This window comes from Tauraco erythrolophus, chromosome 3 (assembly GCF_009769465.1).
Source record: "Tauraco erythrolophus isolate bTauEry1 chromosome 3, bTauEry1.pri, whole genome shotgun sequence".
NCBI lineage: Eukaryota > Metazoa > Chordata > Aves > Musophagiformes > Musophagidae > Tauraco > Tauraco erythrolophus.
This window is the reverse complement of record NC_141467.1, coordinates 4,938,952-4,959,671: the sequence shown is the minus strand read 5'-3', so window position 1 is coordinate 4,959,671 and position 20,720 is coordinate 4,938,952. Positions and strand designations below refer to the sequence as shown.

Here is a 20,720-nt window from a genome sequence, read left to right as displayed (position 1 = left end):
TACTGCTTACGGCATTTTCTCTGAATTTTCATTCATTTGAGTCTTCGCCTCTGCCTGACTATGCTAGGAGAGTTTCACACCTATCCCTAATGTATTTTCGTTGTAACAATTACAAAACCCCTGAGTAACTTTTCTTTTTAAATAATATAACTTTGAGACAAAATTGTTTTCTTTATATTTTCAGTAAAACCTGTACTACATTGTTTTTAGGAAATCATTCTTTTAGAAAATGTGATTATATATTATTGGCAAGGCCTGTACTGGATAAAGCAGATTCAAATAAGCAACAATAACTACCAGTATTGATTGTTTTCACAGAAATGATCTTATATTTCGTTTCATTTTTGTCAGAAGAGTGAAACTGAACAGAACAGAATTTCTTATTCTCAGAAAAGTACGATGAATGACCGGCACATATTAGAAATTCCAGGAAAAAAAAAACTATTAATGATCACCTAATGTAATCACGCTGAAATAACAATGCATGGTTTCTTTGCATCTAGACATTTAAAGAAGAAATCCTCTGTCACATAAATCCCAGGAAAACGTGCCTTTATCTCTACAAAAAGAAAGTTCAGACCTTACAGAACTTCCTGGGGTAACCTTCTATCTTTAAGTGTACACTTTGTTTAGTTGTTTTTATCTTTCAAATAACCAAAAATAGAATGCAATGTTTTAATCCTTGCTTTCTAAGTGTAAAAAAAAAAAACAAACCAAAAACCAAAAACAGTGCCTGGGCCAGGCTGGCTGTTAATGTCAGAGTTGAACCACAAAGGAAAAATGGTAATAATAATGGTCTGATTTTATAATTTGATTCTACTCTTAATAAAGTATGGCACTCAATAAAAACTGGCTTAGTGGAAGCCTGTTTGACTTTGTAATATTCACATAAGTAGTCTAAAGTGTATGCTGGTTGGTTTTGGTTTAAATACTTTGTTGGCAAGTAAATAAATTTAAATATATTTTTAAATACTTTGTTGGCAAGTAAATACATTTGAATATATTGGCTTGAGCATCCAGACGATGATCAACAGATTTTTTTTTATTTTTTAAACTGAGTGTAATCTCGTTTTGTAGTTTAAAATAATTTATTTAATAACTTATTCTTTTTAAAAAAACTAAATGAAGGACCAATGCCAGTGGCATTGTACTGGTTTAGAAACAAAGTATAGCTTTTAAACTTATTGCTACATGCACCTGTTAAAACAATGAGTCATCTGAACATACATTTATGCAATCTTCATTTTTGTGTGCTACACCCCTGAAATAACCAATATTTTAATCTATTTTATGTTTTCAAATTGGCTACAAATGCAGACTACATTTGTAATAAATATGTGAAATCTTTTCAATTAATCTTTATTAGTCTTTAAAATGCTGAATAAATAATCTAGTCTTTTTATCATCATATTTAACATTTAGAAATAATACATTTCTTAGTTAAATATTAGCTACATCTAAATAATTGACAGAATATTTTTGCTTAATATAAGCAAAATAAGGAGCCTACACACACAGGACTGAGAACATTGGATTAAGGGCACTTAAACTACTTGGCTGCTTCCTAAATTCTCACTCAGTTGCTATCTCGATGTTCCCAAATCCTTCCGTAATACAGCACTAGCCTCGTAGTCTTTAGTGTTAGCAGATCTTACTCTTTCCTGACCAGTTCTTTCCAGTATATTGGAAGGAGTTAAAGAGCAACACAGTTTACTTTCCTTATCAATTTTCCCACCTTCACATAAACACATTCAAAGTGAAAATAATGTGTTCTCGCCTGTGAAAGTGAAACCAAAAGTGATTAAAGCGTAAGTTTTTCTACCCAAAAGATATTGACAGCACTTATGCTTTGAACTTTAATTCCATTGGAGAGGCTACAAGTAATCTTTATGGATATCAGCGTTTTCAATGAAATGCAGCTTAGAGCGAGCTCAGCTACAAGGAGACATCCTGCCCCATCCCACTCCCTACTCAGTGAATAACCAGAATCCTTAGAAATAAATGATATTTTTAACTACGCTTGTAAGTCACTCCCATCTTCAGACAGAGTTTGCACAACAGCATCAGAGCGCAATTGTAACGTAACAGAGTCGGACAGGGGAAAGACAACCTTAGACGGACGCAGAATGGCACACCCACAGTAACAAAAAGTTTCAGCAAGCTTTGTAACTGCTGTGCTGAAAGTAAAATCAGAGAATTGTTAACAAGTAGCAGTTATGCAGCGCTGAGAGGTAAGCAGAATCCCAAATAGTTGCAAGCAGGAGTTTTCCATTTCCAAGTTAAAATGGCACTAAATGGCCACTAAAACTCTACAGCACAGGGTCTTCTGCTCCGAACGTCATCGCCCCATCGCTCGGCGCAGCCCGTTCCTCAGGGGTGCTGCTCCTCACCCTGTCCCTGTCCCTGTCCCTGTCCCCATCCCTGTCCGGGGCTGCAGGACCTCCAGGTGCAGCCCAGGGACACGGGCTCTGTGAGTCACCACAAGCCAAGGGCAAGAAGCTGTGCAGCCACGCTGCGAGTCAGTCCGGTGAGTTGACCCAGCTGGAAATTAAACAAGCAGCAAGCAGTTTGACAGAATCTTTTTTTTCCTTTTTTTTTTTTTTTTTTTTTTTTTTTAAGCAGAGCCAAGTCACTACTGCAACCATCCCCCCACACCTACCCAGTTTTTTTCTCCCGTCTCCCTTCGACCATGCCACATATCCCTACTCCTTCACTTGCAGTGGCACCCCTTGGATTTCAACCCAAGTCAGTCAGAAAACTGCCAGAAGACTATTTCTGCAAAAGCAATGGACAGCCCGCAGCTAGACAGGCTTCCTTGAACAGCATTCACCCGACCCAGCCTCACAAACCAGTGCTGGTGCCAAGGAAGGGGGAAGAATGAGTGGCTTGTTGGGGGCAGTGGTGGCCAGCAAGGCCCACAGCACTCCAATTTGCTTTAGCTGAAGAGAAGAGAGCCCTCAGATTCCCAGTTGGAAGTGGACAAGGAATAGGTAGTCTCCAACCTTAATATTTAGGTCTCCAACCTTAATATTTAGAATGTTTCAAAACTAACTTTTAAACATCACGCCACTCAAAGAAACGTTCAGGGAAAGAGAGGAAAACTGACCCAAACGCTGTCAGGACACATGGATTTCTTGCCCCAGTCTCAGGGCTCACTCACTGAGGCTGCTCTGCTGTGGACATCACCTGGTGGCTCAACAGCTCCAATGACCTTCCACGCCTGCTTCATCATCCTGGCAACTATGTGCACGGCCAGGTACTGAACCAGCCGAGGAACTAATTCAACCAAATAAACATTTTTGGAGCAAGGGATTGTTGTTTGGTTGCTTTCAATTATGCCAGATAAAAGCAATTAATAAATAAAAGCAATGGCTTTAAACTGAAAGAGGGGAGATTTAGATTGGATATAAGGAAGCAATTTTTCACTCTGAGGGTGGTGAGGCACTGGAACAAGTTGCCCAGAGAAGTTGTAGATGCCCCATCCCTGGAAGTGTTCAAGGCCAGGCTGGATGAGACTTTGGGCAACCTGGTGTAGTGGAGGGTTTCCCTGCCCATGGCAAGGGGATTGGAACTAGATGATCTTTGAGGTCCCTTCCAACCCAAACCATTCTATGATTCTATGATTTTCCAATCCTCTTAACACGTGGCCAAGCTGCCACTGTGGCTCAAAGGAAGGAACAGCCGAGTGGCCGGAGGAAGGACCTGCTGAAGTCAATCACAAAGCACTGCCACCCAAACACCTTCTGAGATTTAATGTAAAATGAAGTGAAACACAACAATTACGGTTTAAAACTGTAACTTGATCAGGTACTGTCACTCAGACAGCAAACCTGAACTTACACTCCAGTAGCTCAGTGCAATGCCTAAACACTTCATACGTCAACAGCACAATCCCTTAACAACATTCACCTACTAACACAATTTACTGTCCCAAGGGAAGGCCTGTAATGAATGAAAACCTGGGTATTATCCTGCATTAGGTTTAGAATACAGTAGAAAAAGCAAAAAAAACCCCTCGGTGCTTAGGAGGTCACATTTAAGTATATTTTCCTTAACCGACTAAATCAACCCAACCAGCCTTTCTACACCTCTCTGCAGAGAAAGGGGATGAAGTCTGATGACCTTCTAGAGGAATTTCACTTAGATGGTCTGAATGGCCTTCTGTATGGCTCTCATCACTGATTACAGAGGATATCAAAGATAACACTGCATGCCAGTTAAATACCTCCCTGCAGTCGGCCCCACCAAACCCAAACCAAATCAAAACACAACATATAAGAGAGACGGATCTGTTTGTGGCTTGCACTTGTAGCAATCTTCTCTCTATAAGACACAATCAGACTGCTCTACTTTATTCTGTGATGTTCTGACAATATTTACTTGGCGGGGGAGGGATTTATTCTGCTTGTGCTTTGGCTCACGGACTCAAATTTTTCAGGGAGATGAGCACATGATTAGCAATCACATCTGAAATATTCCATCTGAGTGATATGCTCAGTACCAGACTATGACAGAGGAAAGAGCGAATTACATTTTTCAAGACAGCTTTTCAGGTGTCCTAATCATGAGATCCTCCATTTTCCCCCAACAAGCCCTACCTACCCATCTTCATACAAAAGATAAGGCAGTTCTAGCAGGATATGCCTTTCTTCCACTAAATAACAAAGTTCCAGTTTCTTGCTCAGAAAAATAAAAATAATCCTTACTTTACAATCAATAGACAACTGATTCCACACTAAAAGTGTCCATTTCTGAACAAGTCGGATGGAAAAAGGTTTTTCTGGTGGTTTGGAAAATGAGAGAGACAGGTATTGGGAAGATGCTGGGAAGGTAGAGCTCAAAGATTTGACAAAAGGGACGAATGAAGAGGGAGCATTCATTTACCAAAAAGCAGAACATACAATTACCGCATGGTTCCACAGTTCAATCATTACTTTTTTCTTCCCCTCCTCATAATTTACTGTGTGTCAGTATACTCTAAGACTTTATCTTAAATATCTAAAATCCCTTCCCTCAAATTAATTGCTTCTATTCACATCTTAGTTCAAGCTTCATAAATACACACAAGTGTATAGAAGAAAAACAAACAAAAAGGGCCAAATAAAGCATTATTTTACTAATGGAAAGAATAAAACCAAATACATATATATATCTAGGTTAGAATGATGACTCTTGTTCATTCCCATTATTTATGAAAATGGATTTATTTATCATGGACATTAGCTGTCAAATCAACGACTGCTTGATGCACTGGCTTCCATGTTTTAACACTCTTACAATGTTACATCTCAAAGAAGCATCCTTAAATACAATAATTTCTATCTTCTCATTCAGAACCTAATATTTTATTCTTGGGCAGTTCAAACAAATGAGCACAAATCTCCGGAGATCTGATGAGTACAATGTGGGAGAGAGGAAAAACAAATCAATTAAGGAACTGCCCTGATGCAAGAGAGATGCCTCTAACATGAGTGAGATAGAATCTGAAACAGTGATGAATCTTTTGAAACAAGATGCTACCTTATTTGCCATTGGCATCTGGGAAAAAAATCTTTTTTTTGTTATTGATCATCATTCCTTGATGACCTGGGTAAAAATACAACTTTTTCCAATGTTAATTCTCCGGAATTCATGCCTCTAAAAAGTCACAAGACAATAAACTCATCCTAGAGTTCTGTATTACATTGTCTTATGGATGTTTTTCCAAATTAAAATGAAATAGAGATCAGGTGTCCTTTACTCTCCCACTCAACACACACCCTTTTCTACAATCAAATCAAAACATGAAGTACACAACACTAAGCCTACAAACCAGACAAAGGAAAGAAACAGATTGTAAGCTGGGCTTTAACCTTCTCTAGCTATGTGCATACACTAGAAACAACCCAGTGTGCACTGACAGTTTAAATTTTAACTTGGAGACTTCTAACCTTGCTATATCATAAGTGAAAATTGATTGACTCCTCTGAAACTGCACTAATTTAAAACTTCCGTTGCCCTTGGGAATGTTTGGATATCTAGTTATTCCTTCAGCTGCAAAGGACGGTGGTAGAGCTGTTCCTACGGATGCCTTGGTGTTCCAGGAAAAGAGGCTTTACAGCATGGCTTTCAGGAAGCATTAGAAACCGTTTAGCTGGAAATGCTCACTCAACTGAACACATCTATTTGGAATAACTATGTTTATGATCTAATTCCACAGAAAAGCACACTAAGAACAAAAGCTCAAGATTCTCAGTCTGATGTAAACATCACTGCTTTTACTTTCTTTGTGTTTCTTTGTTCTTAGAAAGCACTGTTAATCAAAGATCAAGTTTGGTCCTTATCTGTGACCCAAACAAGCGAGGAAAAACGTGCCAGGCTTGAAAACATGAGGGGCCATCTCGGAGTTGCAGTATAGAGTTACTGTATGGCAAAAAGCCTACCTGGCAAAAAAATCTCTGATTTTTTTTCTCTTTAAGGGAAAGTTTTCCATCCATCTTCCTAATTTTAGAAAGATTATAGTCCAGTACAATCTACCCTGGTTTATACTTAACTCACAAAATAGTATTAATTTCAAATAATAAGATTAATTCCTAGAATTTGATATGATAATTTTTTTTATTCTGTGGCCATACTCCTCTCTGTTTAGTTTTCTAGACCAGGATTCTACTCACATAAAGTAGTTTGCTAGATCTTATTTTGGGATACAGGCCTTAAGCATACGGAGTTTCCACCAAAGACTTTGAAAGTATCCAGAGCGTACACGCTGGTAACTTTAGATTTTACTCCGAGTTGGTGTTTTGAAAATTAAAGTCCAAGTTAATACTTTCCTGCGCCCAGTAACAGCGATCTTTTTGTGGTTATGACTCAGAGGAGTCTTGTACAAATACCTTAAACTACACCATTAGAAGGGGAACCTTGCGAGTGTTCGGGAACAACATCCGAAGAGAAATGAGAAAAGTTTAGCACAACTCTGCTAACACAAGTGAGCAACCTGGCAATCGTATCGTACTCCTGCTTACACCGTGCCCCACCAGGATCAACAGAAACACACACGGCATCGCTCTTCCTGCAGACATGCACGCCGTTGCCCCAGCCTGCAGCCGTGATGCTCCAGCAAACGCGTGCGGAATGAAGGTGGGCTCTGAACATCTGGGGAGCTCAGGCCGTGCTGCTGGCATTTTATAACCAAGGCTGGAACCTGTCCCCAACAAAACCGGCCCCGAAAGCTCCCAATGATTATCACTGTGCCATTTTTTTTTATTTTTTTCCTTTTGCAGTAAGACCTGCGGTAGGAATTGGGATGCTAAATTGGAAGGCACCTTTGTGTCAGTAGGTATAGTCTTACATTCTCATTATTTCCTAGAGACACAATCCCAGGTCTGTTAGTTTTAACCTCACAAGTGACCCAGCCACTAAAATACGACGGAAGAGTCACACTGCGCTAGCACCAGTGGGAAAAATCAGGTGCATTTCCCAAAATACAACAAACAAGCCTGATTTAGCAAACTGTAATCCAGCTAACACAGAACCACAGAATGTTAGGGATTGGAAGGGACCTCAAAGGATCATCTAGTCCAATCCCCTGCCAGAGCAGGACCACCTAGATCAGATCACACAAGAACGCGTCCAGGCAGGTTTGGAACATCTCCAGAGAAGGAGACTCCACAACCTCTCTGGGCAGCCTGTTCCAGTGTTCTGGTACCCTTACTGGGAAGAAGTTCTTCCTCATGTTGAAGCAGAACCTCCTATGTTCCAGCTTATATCCATTTCCCCTTGTCCTATTATTGGGTGCCACTGAGAAGAGCCTGGCTCCATCTTCATGACAGTCATCCTTTCCATATTTATAAACATTAATGAGGTCCCCCCTCAGTCTCCTCTTCTCCAAGCTAAAGAGACCCAGCTCCCTCAGCCTTTCCTCATAAGGGAGATGCTCCACTCCCTTCATCATCTTTGTGGCCCTGCGCTGGACTCTCTCAAGCAGTTCCTTGTCCTTCTTGAACTGAGGGGCCCAGAACTGGACCTTCCCAAAGTTACTTTGAATTGTTTTGTGCTCTCAATATAGCTACATTGTTACTGATAACAAAAATATTGTTATCAAACAGATGATGTTTTATTGATGAGCTGTGTTTTATGGAAAGAAATTTAAAAAACTGTAGACTTTTTGAATACCCACTGAATACAAAATTCAACACATCGGTGTCAGGGAAATATTTCAGAGTTAAGATATCTTAATTTCAACAGTCTTAAGAATGTAAACAGCTCCCCTATATATAAAATGTACATACAACATTGTTCTGTGATAAATACATCCCAACACATTTCCTATAACTTGCTTTAAACTCTGACACCTTCAGACTAAAGCCAAATTTTTTATTATTCCCTAAACCAAGCAAATTTCCATAAACCAGTGTTTTACAGGAAGTAGTGATGCTTAGGGAAGTATTTAAAAGTCTTTGCAAAATAAAAGTCACAACATCACTTAAAAAAAAAAAAAAGAAAAAAGAAAAAAGTACGTCTCCTCCCTCCTCTGTGAAACTTTCAGAAACTGTGGGTGCAGAAGAGTCACAGAGGCACAACTACAAATGTGGTTAGGCCACTTAAAACACATACCTTATCTTTCCTCACCAAAAAAAAAGAAAAAAGAAACAAACCATCAGACATAATATGGCCAAGAAGGAAGATTTGATCAGAGCTGTACTAATTTATTTTATGCAACTAATTTATTTTTATTTATTATAAAATGCAAAGTGTCACTAAAGAATTGAAACAAAACTGATAATTACAGTAGTGACTCCGTTTCATCATTCAATAAAACAAATATATAGTTAAAAGATACATAATAAATAGTTGCTTTATTTTGCATTTTATGCTAGCAAAATGGCTTCAAAATCATTTAAAAATGGAAATCTATGATTAAAAAATGGGTTTTACCCATATTCATCTAAGCATTCAAAAACATTCATAGATTCCTTGAAAAAGATCTACAGCAGGTCACCATTAAGGGACACATGTAAATCTTCTGAGGATGTTTATGAAAACAGTAAATATTCTTGTCTTTATAGTGTACTGAACAGGTAACATGCCAATTTTCTTTTCCTCTAAGTGATATGGAGAGAAGTTCAAAGAAATTATTTCAAAGAACAGAAAATTCTTGTGTGTAAGTATTAAAAGACCATCGAAAATTAGAAAAATAAAAGCTCTTCTTAGAAAGATATTATGGCTTTGGAGAACACATTTGATAGTGAAAAATACAGAACCTTCATTTTTAAGATATTTTTTGGACTAACAATATACTGTCAGAGAAAGCACACGGTACACTTAATATTAAAATTATTAATGTTTTACTCAAAAAAAAAAAAAAAACGACCAACAATTCTGTATTTATTGACAAATCCCATATGCCATCCAGCCACCCAAAACCTCAAAGGCACAGAAGAAGTTAACAGAGACTTGTGCATCCCTTTTCACCTTGCAAAATGTCTCTGGAGCTCATGCTTCCAACAAATACCCCAAAATAATACATTGTCCAGTATCACCAGATTTGGAGTCTATTACGGAAGAATAAGAGTGGCATTATAGGCCTGCCTTTCAGTTATATCCAACAGACCTGCACATCCAGTTGTCACATATTTGAGAAGTCATCCTGGTTGTCAAAGTTTGGTATCAAAGACAGTCTTTGAAAGCGTGGAGTATTTATCAGAGAGAGAGGAAACCGTAACTCTTAGTAACTTGTTTTTTCCATCGCTTGGGCACAGGTCAGACACACTGCAGCAGTCAGGAAGAAATGAAGCTGCACCTGCTGAGATGTCGAAGAGGGACACGGCGTCATTGATGCTGCTCCAGCTACACCAGCCTTCCTGAGGAACAAGGGGCTGTGGCATGTCTCATTAGGTCCTTTGCATCTCGTAATTTATCCTCATTCAGGAGGTACTAAATGTTGGCATAGTGGAAGCAACCTTCTGCCATAGCATGGCCTTGCAAGGTGGAAGTTATTATTCCGTAACTCCAGACGTGACTGGCACCACATTAGCCAGTCTTCGATTCACCAAAACACTCAAGAAACAAAATCAGAGTCTGCTGTGAAAGACAGAGACTGTGAAGGTCAGAATTATCGGAGATGCCCCAGAGAGGATGGGGGATCTCGCCTCATTTCCCGCTTCCTCTCCCTCCCATCCTTTTTTTCCCTGATGGACACGGGCAATTCAAAGCAGATTAAAACCAAATCTATTTTCTTAATACACCTATTACGTATACGTGTATGTACGAAACAGCTTTGTGCATTAAAACTGCTGAAACATCTCCTTATCGGTGAACCATTGGTGATCCTACACGGGACCCAGGCAGATTTTCACTCCTTTGGCAGCAGGTGTTTGACCTCCGGGAGCAGCCACCAGAGCCTCTCCAGGCCAGCGGTACCGCAGAGGGCAGGGCACGCCACGGGCTCCCGTATTTCCCTGGTGGCGGTGGCAGATGATGGGGCACCGGGCCTCCTCGGTTCTGTCCAGAGCTCTGGGGCAGGAGATGAGAGATAACTCAAGCTGGTGAAAAGCAGCGTGGTGAGGGACACGTCAAAGAGCTGAGTTTCTTGCACTAAACATGGTGGCTCCATTCCTGCAGCGCTCAGGTTTAAAGAAGTGAAAGTCACCAAGGAGGGATGAACAGCTAATCATCAGCTCTGTTTTAAGTCAGATGCACAGTTCCTGAGGGGTGGAAGCAACACAAAGAGGTCTGATGTAAACTCCTGGGCTTGTTTCCTTGGCTAGGGTCAGTCAAGCAAGTCTTAGTCTTTCGCCTCTTCTGAAACAAGCAATCACATTTGCACCACTTGTAGTCAAAATAAAAGCCGAAAGATTCAGGTGTTAGAGCTCAACGACTGTAAGGTCCTCTTCATGAACAAGTGTCACTGATGTTTAACCGAAATTTAGGAATCAAAACATCAGAAACAAGAAGCCGAAGATAGATCCCAAGATATTTTGGACTTTCTGCAAGACAGGTTGAATAAAACCAACCCGTTTCAAAGGGGAAAAATGGCTATTGCCCAAAAGGGCAATTCTAATTTGTTGTTAATAGCAATTTTTCATCAAATAGCCATAAGAAATTACAACAAACTCCAAGCTGTGTACTGTAGATAATGGATTTACCCTTTCAGTTAACTTAAGTAAAACAAATGTTTAAGCTTTCCAGTAAACACAGACAAAACATGATGAAGATCCGATCGCTGCGGCGTAACGAGGGCTGTGATCCAAACTTTGGTTTTAAGTGGGTAATTCCCATGTAGTATCAAATTTTCAGCTAAATGACAGCATTTCTCCTTCAGTTTTCTATACTCTATCATTTTAAAAAAACTAGCACAGTAGCTGAAGAACAGCCCACAGTATCAGAAACATTTTTTTTTTTTTGATTTGTGGCCACTACTGTATACACAAAGTTTAAACTTCCACAGGATATATGTCTTTGGGCCTTACTTATAAGGTGATCAAACTTGACATATAGTCTAATGCGAGGCCACAGAATTTCAGCGAGTTGGTCCTGAAATTAGTTTCGGTTTGTAATTTCACTGTATCTGTATAATTTAATGTCAGAGGCTTTAGTTCTAAAAATAAACCCAAAAATACCGAATCATCACTGGAAGTGAAGTATCACCTTGAGAATACTAGACAACAGGATGAAAAAAAACACATATATATTTTGCAAGACACTTGGAGAATTAGGGAAAAAAAAGGCATTTTCTATTCTATAAAACATACAAAAATGTATAATTTCAGGCTACAAGACTTTAAATATGTTAACTTGTAATACTTGAATGGCAATCGATTAAGCCATCTTAAACCACTCGGTTTACAAGCAATGTCAAGGTGAAACACTGAGTGAAGAAGAGACACTGATGCACAAGGGCACTTGGAAATTTCACACAAAGTGTTTTGCTTACTTCTTGTTACAACCCATTGAGAATGTTTTGATACGAGTAGCAATCGCAGCCCAAGCTTAGCTACAGTTAGCCAAATGGATCCAGCAGGCCATGTACACCATCAGCTGTACCAGGAATTCTCAGAGGAAAGATGGAAACACTTGGTCATTTCGTAAGATACAATCTCCAACAGGCAGGGAACTTCAGTATATTTCCACCAGGTGTAGTAAAAAAAAAAAAGTTATTAAATTTTAGAAGAAAGAGTCTGTTCTAAACTCAGTACAGCTTTGGCATCTGTCTGCCAACCACCGTTTGGTACTTCTGACCTGCTGGCTAACACACAGCTGTCCTGGGGAGTACTTTTATGGGATCACTTCCACATTTCATCACATTTGTCATGCCGACCACAGTTCAGGATGACTTCAGTACCAGACATCACTGCAAGCGTCTGCCAGAGGAGGTCGAGTGATTTGATTGCAAACAGAGCAAACATAGTTTGCTTCCAAATGAACCTCCCAAACGAGTTGAGTACCCTACTTCTAATGACCCCAGTGAAGACGATGAGAATAAGCAACAATCTTCCACCAGGTAGGAATGAGTCAGTAAAGAAAAGCGAGCTTGTCACAGTGTAAAAGAAAGTAGCCCAACTGTTTGCTCAAGTAGCTGTACAAAGGACTTTCCAAAAGCCACAGTAACGCAGATGACAGCAGACACCCACAAAGAAAGATGTCATAAGATGTCAACACCTATCGAAACAGATTTTGGGGAAAAAAAACCCGATGGCACCTTTTCTTATGTTTTCCTTTACCTGCCTTGTTCACCAAGTCCTCCAAGTCTACTTCTCTAACATGTTGTCATTGAAGAATCAAAGTTACAAACAGAAAAACTATGTTACTCGCCTCACCCGTAGAGGTTGCCAACATGACTGCTTGTTTCACTCTGCATCTAGAAAAAAGTCTCCTCGAAGTTTTTCAACCAAAGTTTCAACTTTTCTTCAGATCTTCTCCCCCCTCAGAAAAAGCACGTAATCATTACCACAACCTCTAAAATGCTTGGGAACAAACGACATGACGTACAGGATATAGAGCCAGCCCAACAAAGTCATCCTTCCAGCCCGTTGGTGTATTTCAAGGTTTCAATCTTTGAATTCCAAATCACTCGCTTACAGCTCAACTCCCTCTCTCCAGAAATGATATTGAGAGTAGAAATAAAAATCATCCCACAAACAACAAGTGACTCCATAAAGATTTTTTTCCTTAAAAAAAAAAAAAAAAGGAACTTACCTTCCTTTTTATTGTTTATAAGAGGATTTCTCATTTGTATTTTGGAGGAACCATGACACATATCAGCAGGAGTAGTTAGCATTCATACTTAGTCTAACAATCTCAAACAGATTATACATTTTTTTCAATCAAGACACGAGATCAAGATTCAGAAGGAAAAATGGAGGTATAAAAAATGGCACTGGATTTCAACCACCAGATTCAAAGAATATTGTATGGCATGAATTACAAAGAAAATATCCATGAAACAGAAGTAAACATCCAGTCAGTAACACAGACAGTTCATAGAAGGGTTTAAATTGCCTAATATTCAACATTTCAGGTCAACTTGCAGTTATGTACTTCCCAAATTAGACTTCACTTGTATTTAAATTATTTATTATTTTATGATTTTTCAGACATGGTTATAAATTTCATTACAAGACAAAACTTGTCTAAAATGAACAGCAATTTACTAAAAAAAAAAAAAAAAAAAAAATTGCAAAAGAGACAACTTGACCGCATCAGAGTCCAAAAGTATTAACAATTTTGGCATCTCACATAAACTTTGCACTTATACAATTGAAGAACGTGTCTGATTTGTAAAACATAAAAGTCAATTATCACTTCAGTTGGTTTGCAAAAGAGGCTTTCACCCGACCAACAGAACACCTCTCCCGCCCAGTGAGGACAGCCACACTCAACAGACTACTGAACCTCTTGCACAAGTCAACATTTCAAACACAACACAACCAAGAAGACTAATGAGCAGCAGCCACTCTAAACCACAGCTGAACATCCAGCAAACAGAATTTTTCTGGTCACTTCTTGTGGCTATTGAAACCGATACCCCGTTGCCCATCTTTGATCAAACACGGCGACACACAAAGAGCAAGTATTGGCCACAGCACAGTCTACGGGCCCGACTCTGCAAACCCAACAGAACTTTTTCAGAAGTCAAAGCAAGTTTTTTGGCAATCCTTTCACATGCAGAGTGGTCCCTAAATTTCTCTCCTACTTCCAGGGATGATCCGTTCAAGATTGGCTTAAGCCACATTATGAGGATGGGGAAACTTGCCAAAGCAATTAACCATGATTTATCTGTCTTGGGAACACAGGCCTTCAGTCTTCTAGTCTACCAGTTCAGCACCTCTGCTCGGCAGCCAACTTGCTTAAAATATAAGCCCACCTGGGGCACCTTTCACTGGCTTCTACAGGTCTGTCCACCCACGGCAGTGCGGATGTAACTGGGAGAAACACATGCGCCAACAGTACAGTGAGACATCTTGTTCTGTCAAGTGTCCTGAAGGCTGTCTGTCTCCCTTTGACCTTAGCCTTCCAGTCTCTAGATAGAAATATTTTTTTTTTTTTTATAGAACACTGTCTCGATGCATATTAAGCATGAGATAAAAGCATTTTGTGTTTTGGGTGGCCACTTCTTTACCCAGAAGACAAGAATGGCTCCAAAACAACAACGGCTTTTCACTCTCAAGGATGACTTCTTGTAAAAATAAAAACAAGGAAGTTAAATCCAAGAGAACCATAATGCTTTTCAATTAAGGGCAAGGATGCGAAATTGCCACACATGAGACAGGAAATTCAAAGTTAGGCTGTCACCTCATTCCCTGTTTCACTCCAAAACCTTCCTCTCCCGTCAGCACCCCCTTCGACCACCTCCCGAGCCCCGCGTGAAGGATGGCGTGTCACAGCCTTAACTTTCAATCTTTTTGGCTTCCCTCGCAACCTTCACCGTGTCGTCAGAGCACGGAGAGCCGAGGAGTTGAAATTTTAATATTTTGCATCACCGCAGCTCGCTGCATGGCCAAGGCACAGGATGGTGGCACGGGACTTCGGTACAGACACAAATCCAGGAGGAATGCCCCTCTTCCCCCTCGCCCCCCCCCCCCGCTCCGGACACATGCAATAACTCGGCTTTGCACACATTTTTGCACACCGCCGGGCTCGCACTTCGCCGTGCTCACTCCCGGAGCAAGTCGGCGGCTGTCAGCGCCGCTCCCCACCATCCAGCACCCCCCTCTCCTTCTCCTTCTGGAGTCAAAGTGTAGTGTGAACGGGGTGGGGGGGGGGGGGGCGGGAAGCGCAGGCCACGGGTAACACTTTGCCGTCTCCTCCTTTCAGTCACATTTCCGTCCTCCTCCAGCAAAACTGGGGAGGGAAGGGGGGGCGGGGGGGCCAAGCTGGGCGAGGGGAAGGAGGGGAGACACACACGCAGGCGCTGGGCCCAGCGGGAAGGGGCAGCCGCAGCAAGTGTGGGTGACAAGACCGCCGGCTCTCCCGAGAGCAACAAAAAGGCGGGTGGGGTGGGGTGGGGTGGCCGGCGGGGCCGGGGGCAGGGCCGGCGCTCGGGGGCTGTTACCTCGTAGAGTTCCTCGGAAGCCATGCTGGGGAGCCTCACAAGGTGGAGTTGGGTGCTGGTTTGGAAATACTTTGTTTCAGTTGGTGTCCGTGTGGCCTCCTCGTCTTCTTCTCTCTCCTCCTCGTCTTCTTCTTCTTCTTCTTCTTCGTCTTCTTCTTCTCCTCCTCCTCCTCCCTCTCCCTCCTCCTCCTCCTCCTCTTCCCCTCCTCCTTCTTCTCCTCCTCCTCCTCCTCCTCTTCTTCTTCCTCCTCCCTGCGCGTCTCTCTCCAGCGCAACTAGCAGCTCCGCTCGCTAAATGCCAGTGAGGTGCTGCCGCTGCCGCTGCTGCTGCTGCTGCTGCTGCTGGTCGCGGCGGCGGCGGCGGCGGCGGCGGCGGGGCTGCGCGCACGGGGCTGCGCGCACGGCAGCTGCGCAACTCGCTCGCTCCCCGCTCGCGCTCGCTCCCTCGCCCTCGCGCTGCCGCTCGCACGCCCCGGCGGGCACGCACACGCGCACACACTCACACTTACACACACACTCACTCACACACTCACACTCACTCACACTCACTCACACACGCGCGTTCGCGCACGGCGGCGGCGGCGGCGGCGCCCCGCACCCCCGCCCCTCCGTCCCCGGCTCGCTCGCTCGCTCCCCAGGAACACTAATCGAGCGCAGAGAGAACGCCACACGCAACCACTCCGCCTCGGCTCCAGCCGCCCCCGGCACCATCCTCCTCCTCCTCCTCCTCCTCCTCCTCCTTCCCCCCCCCCCCCCCCCCCCCGCTTTGATCTCCCATTGTCTGCTCAGCTGAGCCCGGCGGCGCGCGGGGGGCGGCGGGGCGCGCGCCCGGCCGCGCGGAGCGGGAGGGGCCGCTCCCGGGGGACCGGGGGGCCGCGGGACGGCGGCGGAGTTGGGAGAGGCGGGCGCGGAGGGGAGCGATGGCGGGACGCGGGGCCCACGCACGCCGTGCGGCCCCACGGGGCTCCCGTCGCTTCCCTGAGCGCCCCCCCCCCCCCGCCCCGCGCTTGTGGCCCCGCAGCCCCCGTGCTGGTCTCTCTCTGCGCCCCACCACGCCGTGTCCCGACCCCACGGCCCTCTGAGCCCCGCTCCTCCGCGGGCTCCGGCCAGTGCTGGCCCACCGCCGTACTGGCCCACCACCCCATGTGGAAGCAACACTGGATCACGTCTGCGTACATTGTTTCCGTCCAAACTTCCTTGGTTGGGTGCCTTCCTCCTAAGAGAGTGAAGGACATGGGCAAATCCACACGGGAGCTAAGCAGCTCTCAATGATCATTGCCAACTTCACCTACGTGGCTTACATCTCCCAACTGACCCTGTTTGAGAACTCGGGAAGGCCCCACCAAGGCCTCCCTGGGATGATGGGTCAACAGAAAGTAGTCGAGTTGTTGACTTTCTTACAAGTCCCGTAGCAGTTACACCACGGGACCTGTTCTTGTCACCTCGTATGTCATCTGGAGGTGCTTCGTCGGTGATTGTGCAAACAAGGTGCCATGTGGTAAACCATTAACTTGATGAATTGAAGGTATCGTTGTGCAAAGGTAGATGTGATGAATTACTCCTTCAAGAGCGAATTCTGCAAGACACGTTTCTGATCTCGAAAGGGCTGAAGGGTGGGACAAAACCAGTGTCAGGACAGGAGTGCCTCACCGTGCGTTCTGTTGTACCAAGGCACTTGTTCCAGTGACTGTTTCTGATTCCGTACCACACCAGGAAGCCATATGCTACCACAGAGCAGCACAAGTTAAACCGGAATTCATCACGTTTGTGTGAACAGTCAACCCATTGACTCAACTAATTCTTGATCCAGTTACCTCTTTTTTTTTTTTTTCCCCAAAATCTTTCTAAAATGTTTCTGGAAAGCCAAGAAACTCCTCAACATTCTACTGTGATAAACAAGTTTTGGACCATTGTCCAACAGGTACCCAGGCTGTTCAGCCTGGAGAAGAGAAGGCTCTGGGGTGATCTTCTAGCAGCCTTCCAATACCTTAAGGGGGCCTACAGAAAAGCTGGAGAGGGACTTTTTACAAGGGCATGTAGTGATAGGATAAGGGGCAATGGCTTGAAATTGAAAGAGGGGAGATTTAGATTGGAGATAAGGAAGAAATTTTTCACTCAGAGGGTGGTGAGGCACTGGAACAGGTTGCCCAGAGAAGTTGTAGATGCCCCATCCCTGGAAGTGTTCAAGGCCAGGTTGGATGAGGCTTTGGGCAACCTGGTGTAGTGGAGGGTTTCCCTGCCCATGGCAGGGGGCTTGGAACTAGATGATCTTTGAGGTCCCTTCCAACTCAGACCATTCTATGATTCTATGATTCTGTGATTCTATGATTCTATGATTTGTGGGCTTTGGATGATTTATGTAGAAAGAGCTGGACATTCCTTTCTCAGATTTGGCTAACCTGCCCATTCTTTGTGACAAACACATTATGTCTCCCAGGTCAACATCCTTCCTCTGGGCAACTGAAATTCTGGTACTGGGTTGCTAGAAGGACATAATTTGTGCAGGTAAAACATCTAACAACTTTCATACTTTCCTAATTTCCTAACTAGTGTATGAAAAGGTCAGAACCGATCTGTACTTGCCCACTTCTTGAGATCTTCAAGAGCTAGGCTTAATCCAAGTGGTGAAGAAGGGGGTCATTCAGTGACAGCAACAGGATCATTGCCAGAAGGATAGGCCTATGTATGAAACAGAGATGCTCAAGATCTAGGAACTCTGTTACTGCTTTCTGGAACTGAGCATTTAATCATAGTTCCTAAGATGTGGTAGGAATCCTTTTTGAGCTGTACTCGGCATACCATCATTGTTGTGGCCACTCTTTGAAGGACAACCTTTTAAAGTAATTGGTAGGTGTGTTTTAGCAAAGACACGGCAGCAGTGGTTGCTGAAGATGTTACTTTGCTTGCAAGGCATAAAAATAGAACATCTTAATTTGTACTAAAGGTCTTACCACTGCAGGAAACAAGGTCTAAGGTGTTTTGATCTTCTGGATGACTAAAAAGAAACACAGTTCATCAGTACCGCTCTATTTTCAGTACTTCAAGGAAACAAAACGAAAAAAAAAGTTATTACTAATTTTTAATGTTTCAATGACATCTCGTCTTCAGTGTAAGAAGTTCTTCTACACATACTTGCATTGCCATTAATTCTTCTTTGCCTTTTATTCTAACCTTTGGCCCTTGTTGCTTTATAAGACTTTTCAGGAGAATCAACCATACTGTTGAACGATACCACGCGACAGTGCTATGGTTCGAGCGTTTGAGAAGTGCCAGGTTTTGGGACTGGTTCCCAGATTTCGCAGTTGGATTTTGCTACACTAAGTTTCGTGATGACTTGCTCTCATCTTGCTTCCTCTAGAAAAAAATCCAGTTGTCCCAAAGTTATATGGTAAGTTGTCTAGAACACCATTTCCTTCTTATCTCTGAAGGTGTTTCACACTTTCCTCATTGAGGCAGGATGTGACAATTTTTAACTATGTTTTGGTTGTTGAACCCAATCTTCTTGCCAACTTCCTAAATGGCTTTACTAACATTGCGCATAAACGTTTCTAGCAGAGAAGTTGTATGGAATACAGTAATGGAGTAGTCCAGGAAGAGTGGAAAGCCAGGCCAGTTTGAGTTCTGACAGTGGTGGCAAATGTTTTTAGAGGTGTTTGAAACAGCCACAGTCAATCCAGCTTTGGAAATTGTTGGACAATGTTCAGTGAGCCAGGAAGTTTTACCACATGCATACAGTGCTTCCAGTTTGAAGTGGTAAACTGCCTATAGTGGCAGTCCTGGTAAAGTCAGGAGGACAGTCATTCTGCTGTTCAGCAGAACAAAGAATGTTTGGGCAAGGCATAGATCATGGAATCATGTTCATTTGAAAGGTCAGCTCCATTTTGACCTCACTGTTTGCCATTTTAATGTCTGTAAAGATCTTCATAGATGGTGGAATAGCTGAATTTGAAATAGTTATTGTGGTAGGCCACAGCTGGCAGAAAGTTTACAGAACTGAAAATATCGTAGAGATCTGTATTAGGGAATGGGTCTACATCTCCAGGATTTGCTCCAACCAAGGGATCATGGCCATGTTTGGTATGCAGATGTTTATTCACAAGGTCATAACTCTTGATAATAAAGTAACTACCAGTAACTTGTAATCAGTTATATTAAGGTGATTATCTGCCTTTAATATTTGGGAGTAGGTGTTGGAAATGAAGCATTTAGTGGATGAGATACAGTCAGTGATTAGCTAAAGGATTTCAAAAGTATTTCAAAGGGCTTGGTATGGCCCAACGTGATGGTCTACATTGTAGATATTAACATCGGCCCTGTGAGAACCTCATGAAGTTCAACAAGGCCAAGTGCAAGGTCCTGCACGTGGGTCGGGGAAATCCCAAGCACAAGTACGGGCTGGGCGGTGAATGGATTGACAGCAGCCCTGAGGAAAAGGACTTGGGAGTGCTGGTGGATGAGAAACTCAACATGAGCCGGCAATGTGCGCTGGCAGCCCAGAAAGCCAACTGTATCCTGGGCTGTATCAAAAGCAGCGTGGCCAGCAGGTTGAGGGAGGGGATTCTGCCCCTCTGCTCTGCTCTCGTGAGACCCCACCTGAAATACTGCGTTCAGCTCTGGAATCCCCAACACAAGAAGGATATGGAGCTGCTGGAGCGGGTCCCGAGGACGGCCACGAAGATTATCAGAGGGCTGGAGCACCTCTGCTATGGAGACAGGCTGAGAGAGTCGGGGCTATTCAGCCTGGAGAAGAGAAGGCTCTGGGAAGACCTTCTAGCAGCCTTCCAGTACCTTAAGGGGGCCTACAGGAAAGCTGGAGAGGGACTTTTTACAAGGGCATGTAGTGATAGGACAAGGGGACAATGGCTTTAAACTGAAAGAGGGAGAATTTAGATTGGATATAAGGAAGAGAATTTTTCACTCAAGGGTGGTGAGGCACTGGAACAGGTTGCCTAGAGAAGTTGTAGATGCCCCATCCCTGGAAGTGTTCAAGGCCGGGTTGGATGAGGCTTTGGGCAACCTGGTGTAGTGGAGGGTTTCCCTGCCCATGGCAGGGGGTTTGGCACTAGATGATCTTTGAGGTCCCTTCCAACCCAAACCATTCCATGATTCTATGATTCTATCTGATCAAATCATCCCATGCTAATTTTCACAGTTAATGGAATTCAGGGCATGCTTCATCTCATCCTAAAGT

The 20,720-nt window shown here is 43.2% G+C and overlaps 1 protein-coding gene across 1 annotated transcript in view; it reads right to left on the bottom strand.

Annotated features, from left to right (window-relative positions):
- Positions 1 to 15,679, bottom strand: part of CDYL (chromodomain Y like) — a 107,359-nt gene extending 91,680 nt beyond the window's left edge. The window contains 1 exon segment of the mRNA XM_086608974.1: positions 15,530 to 15,679. Within this exon segment, the coding sequence (XP_086465100.1) occupies positions 15,530 to 15,553 (24 nt within the window). The 5' untranslated portion in view covers positions 15,554 to 15,679.
- Positions 15,680 to 20,720: the final 5,041 nt, after the last annotated feature.